The 4,851-nt window shown below is 34.8% G+C and overlaps 1 protein-coding gene across 1 annotated transcript; it reads right to left on the bottom strand.

The window, feature by feature from the left end:
- Nucleotides 1-691: 691 nt before the first annotated feature.
- On the bottom strand, nt 692-1,630 carry LOC140322524 (olfactory receptor 5I1-like). The gene has a single exon (XM_072399082.1). It carries the CDS (start codon nt 1,628-1,630, stop codon nt 692-694), a length of 939 nt encoding a protein of 312 aa, XP_072255183.1.
- Between the last annotated feature and the right edge of the window lie 3,221 nt (nt 1,631-4,851).

The following is a 4,851-nucleotide window of genomic DNA, read 5'->3' as shown; positions in this document are numbered from 1 at the left end:
ACTAGCTCAGAAAGGCTACTTATTAATGAGCCATATCCCTATTCTTTGAATTTACACCCCCAACCTCAAGAGTAAAATAAGGACCACCAGAATCAAACTTTCTTGGAACTTCCTATGATTGCTACACCACTGTGTGCATCAATAGTGCATTATTTCTTGTCATGCAAGAAGCGTGGAAAATGCCATTGTGTACTTCCTTCTGAACTTTGCCTGGCTTAAGCACATCCAAAATAAAACCTAAAACACTAAAACTTAAAAAGCAACCCACTCTAAACAATCTATAACTAGATTCTAGGATAAGGTGCACGTAGAAAGAGGCAAGGTGTCTATGGAAAATGTTAAAGATAGAAGTTTTAGTTTAGCCACATTTGTAAGTATATTTGGAGGCCACACTGGTTTATTAACACCCCTCCAGAGATTCTTTCAAAAGAACATGTATGGCAATAAATAGACTGGAACTGGTATGCCTAGAGGCTGTCCATTCGTCTTTAAAGGTACAACCCTAAAATCAGCATGCAGCAAATACATTAGAAAAAAATGGAGAAATATCTACTTATTCTGCTCAACCTTTCAGAAAGTATTAAAGTATTATTATTACTTCCATACAACTTAGCCAGCAATATACCTTAATCTTTTGAGTCTTCAAACTTTATCATTAGTAACAGAAGTTCATCACACTATAACCAGTGGACTAAATTTTATTTTCAAACATTTGTTTCACAGCCCTATGAATATCTTTATTTCTCAAACTATAAATAATTGGATTTAACATAGGTATTACAACTGTGTAGAATACAGTGGCAACGCTCCTATCTTCAACTGTGGACTCTGATTTTGGACTTAAATATACATACAGAGTTGTCCCATAACAAAGTGTCACTGCTGTTATATGGGATGCACAAGTTGAAAAGGCCTTTTGTCTTCCAGATACACTTTTTATCTTTAAAATAGCTACAATTATAGAGACATATGACACAACAACAACCACTATAGAAGGTATAGTGATTAAAGAAGAAAATATAAGGAGGACAAACTCATTAATAGTAGTGTCTGTACAAGAAATACTTAGTAACGGGGGAAAATCACAGGCAAAATGGTGGAGGACATTAGAGTCACAAAAGGTAAGCTGCAAGGTGCAGGATGTCTCAATAAGGGAATGTAGTAAACCAGCTGCATAAGCTCCACATATAAGTCCCAGGCAGGTCTTCTTCTGCATTATCACAATATAGTTTAATGGGTTACAAACTGCCACATACCGGTCATAAGCCATAACTGCAAACAGAACGCATTCAGTACTTCCAAGAACACAGAACAAGAAAAGCTGTACAAAACAGCCAGCATAGGATATTGTCTTCTTTTCAGAGAGAAAGTTTAATAACATGTTTGGAGCAATATCAGAAGACAAACACAGATCTATTATTGACAAACTACATATGAAATAATACATGGGTGTTTTTAACCTTTCATTATGAAAAACAGCAGAGATGATCAGCAAGTTACCGAAAAGACTTATTAAATATATAAATAAAAAGAGCAAGAAGAACACTATCTGAAGGTCATGTCTCCTTGACAATCCAGTCAGAATAAACTCATTCACCAATGAATAATTGCCGCTTTTAGATAAAACCATTGGATAGCAGTGGACCTGCAAGTACAATATATAGTCAACTTCAGTTTTACACATATAAGCAAACAAACGCAGGGTTCATTAATGATTAATAATGATATAGAATTTGTGCTAAACTAGTGGATGGAAGGCCACATGGACCCTAATGCCTCCCTCAATGGTTCTCCAGATTTTGAAAATAATAGGAAAAAAAGTTAATGTAATTTTTACTGTTAGAAATCTGTGAGAAAGAAGTAAAACTATGCAAAATTGTTTCAAGTCACAAAGAAGGCTCTCAAAAATATACATCTCTACTGCCAATAAAAAGGAGAAGTATTTGTAAAAAAAACAGAGGATAATGATAACAAGGTGTTTTAGTCTGTTGTGTTAGCCCTAAAAAAATCCAAATTCAATTTTTTTTTTAAATCATTACATTTTTTTCTACTTTCTTTTTAAATTTGCAAAATAAATGTTTAATTGGTTATGCTATTTTGAGGCCAATATAATATTATAACCTATAATATATATATATATATATATATATATATATATATATATATATATATGTGTGTATAATATAATAACAATATAATACAACCTTATAATTGTGGGTGTACTCATTACCTTCTACCTTTGGCATCTCTGGCTACTGTTTTTCAAGAATCTTACACTTTGACTTGGTCATACAAATAGCACCATAGCACTAAACTGGTAATAAATGGCGAACATGGAAAAACATGGTCTACATACTGCATATATGATTGATTTGTGATGAAGTAAGCACTCCAGTACTTGTAACTCCACTTGCATTCACTGTCCACTAAAGGTGGAAGAATTCTGAGATGGAAAACATTTTAAATAGACAGCCACGGAACTTCTATGCTTTAATTCTAATTGTTATCCACTTTCTTGCACTGGCAATCTGAACCATAGCACAGTAACTGTTTGTTCTCTGGTCTCCCTGCAGTAAGGTGGGATGGACAGAATAAGGGAGGTGCAAGGACTTTGGTTGAGGAAAAGATCCGGGCCGTGCACCCTTCTAACTGTTTTGTGAGTGAGTGACTGTCACTACTACTTGATTTGGAACTGCCTTGTGATACTATTATTAGAGAACACATTAATTATGGCCTTTTGTAGGGATAAAGATTTAAATACATTTTTGGCTGATAACACAACATATTAATAGCAAATTATTTGTGTAAAAACATTTTTAAAGTTACACAAAAAAAACAGATTAAATTATTTGGCAAAATTTGCACCTTTTTGCAGTTTACACTTACTTTTAATGTGGATCCTCTGTCTTTGGAATGCTGAGTGTACAAATATCTAAAATGAATACTTTGTTTTTTGCAGACTCATAGCTTCAAATTATTAGTCCAGGATAAGGTATACTGACAGTGATAGATTTTTATAGTGTTGGAGAGATTCCCTATACACAGTGCTGTATCACGACAAGTCTACCTGGGGAATTTTATTATTTGCCATGTGTTCCCTGCAATACAGACCCACACAGAAGATCCTATGAGAATAAATAACAGAGGAGTAATTAAGCTAATCACTTTTCATAATTTAAAAAAACATGCAACAGTGTAATATTTTAATACATACACAATATTGGGAATTTAAAGTGGGAAGTAACTCAAAAAGAAGTAATTCACAGTTTCAAGTATTTACATAAAATGATAATTTTTTTTTTAAGTACGCACAAATGTGATTTGTTGCATACATTTAAAATTTATGTATTAAATCCACAGTACAGGTAGTCCCCAGGTCACATACGAGATAGGGACTGTAGGTTTGTTTTTAAGTTGAATTTGTATGTAAGTCAGAACAGGTACATTATTTTAATAAATGCAATTAGGACAGATGTTTGTCTCAGCATATTATTAGGCAGTCTGGTGTCAGTTACTGTATACAATCCTCACTGTGAGCTAATCACAAACAAAGCAAAAAAAAAATGGAGCCTAGACAGTCATTACCTCTGGAGCAAGCTGTGCTTTAATATGTAAAAGAAACAACTGCAGAGCTTGTCTTGGTCATTAAAGAGTTACAAGATGTTGCAGAAAGATCACCCACAACCTCAGCTGTGTATAGCAAAAGATTTTTTTCTGCAAGTCATGCAAACTGCCCCCCTTCAAGCCTCCATCCTGCACAGGAGCGAGCAGGGAAGCCCTGTTTGTACCTAGGAGTCGTTCCTATGTCAGATGTCCTGAACCCGCAGACTACCTGTATATATTCGTATTGAACTGAACTGAATATGAACTGAGGTATATTTTTGTCAAAGAACTCTGTGGGACTACTTCCTAGTCTGAACAATGTGACTCTACCCTTTACCTTTAAGAAACAGAATCATCTACAGGTGTACTCTATCTGCTAATAGAATTAGAAATGACATCTGAGATGCCCCAGTCATGGCACTCCCTCTGGTGGTGGGTGTGGTATCTATCACTTACATAGTCTCTACCCAGTCACATGATTATGAATTAATGGCGCTTCAGAGGATGATGTATCTGCTATAGAGCAGCAGTTAGGCAGCTGGAAAGGTTACTACTATGTACTACTTTATTTTTGGTCACTTTAGAGCTTTAGGACTGTAATTCTGAAAAACCCTTTACACATTTTGTGCATGAACTGATTTAAAATGTTGTTGAAGTGCAATTGGAGTAGTCTATATTTATCATCTCCTAATTCCATTTAATTTATTTGAAGGAGTTTGGTGCATCCTAAACTGATTATGTGCTGCAGCTGACCTAATACATTTTGCAGTCCCATGAGCTTTTTTCACTCAACAAGTAATTTAATGGTTACATTCTATTCTATTCTGGTTCTATGTTGTTTTATCGTGGAACCAAAAGAGCAATGATTTTCAAACTCCTATCAGTAAATATTTAAACATTTTGACCTGATAGCCTGTAGGATTTACCATTGGTAGTTAAAAATTTACATGTATGCTGAATGGTATTCATTTATTGACACATATTTCTTCTAGTCCAAAAGAGCCTTGTGCATCAGACAAATGTTCTCCAGAAAAATGGTGCCCACCCACATTCTTCAACATGCTACGCAACAGCTGGTAGATGCAAAGACTGAAATTATCTATGGATAAGTTAGTGTTTCTGAACCGGGGTTACATGAGCAATTTGGTATTGCGAGGTAAGTTTAACCAATGATTTTTTTTGGCTATCTGTAAGGTTGACATTCTTCTTACTGGCAAGAAATGCAAAAGGCATTCTCCCACTGACCTT

This window comes from Pyxicephalus adspersus, chromosome 2 (genome assembly GCF_032062135.1).
Source record: "Pyxicephalus adspersus chromosome 2, UCB_Pads_2.0, whole genome shotgun sequence".
Classification (NCBI taxonomy): Eukaryota; Metazoa; Chordata; class Amphibia; order Anura; family Pyxicephalidae; genus Pyxicephalus; species Pyxicephalus adspersus.
Note: the sequence above shows the minus strand (reverse complement) of the source record. Positions and strands in the feature narration are given on the sequence as shown.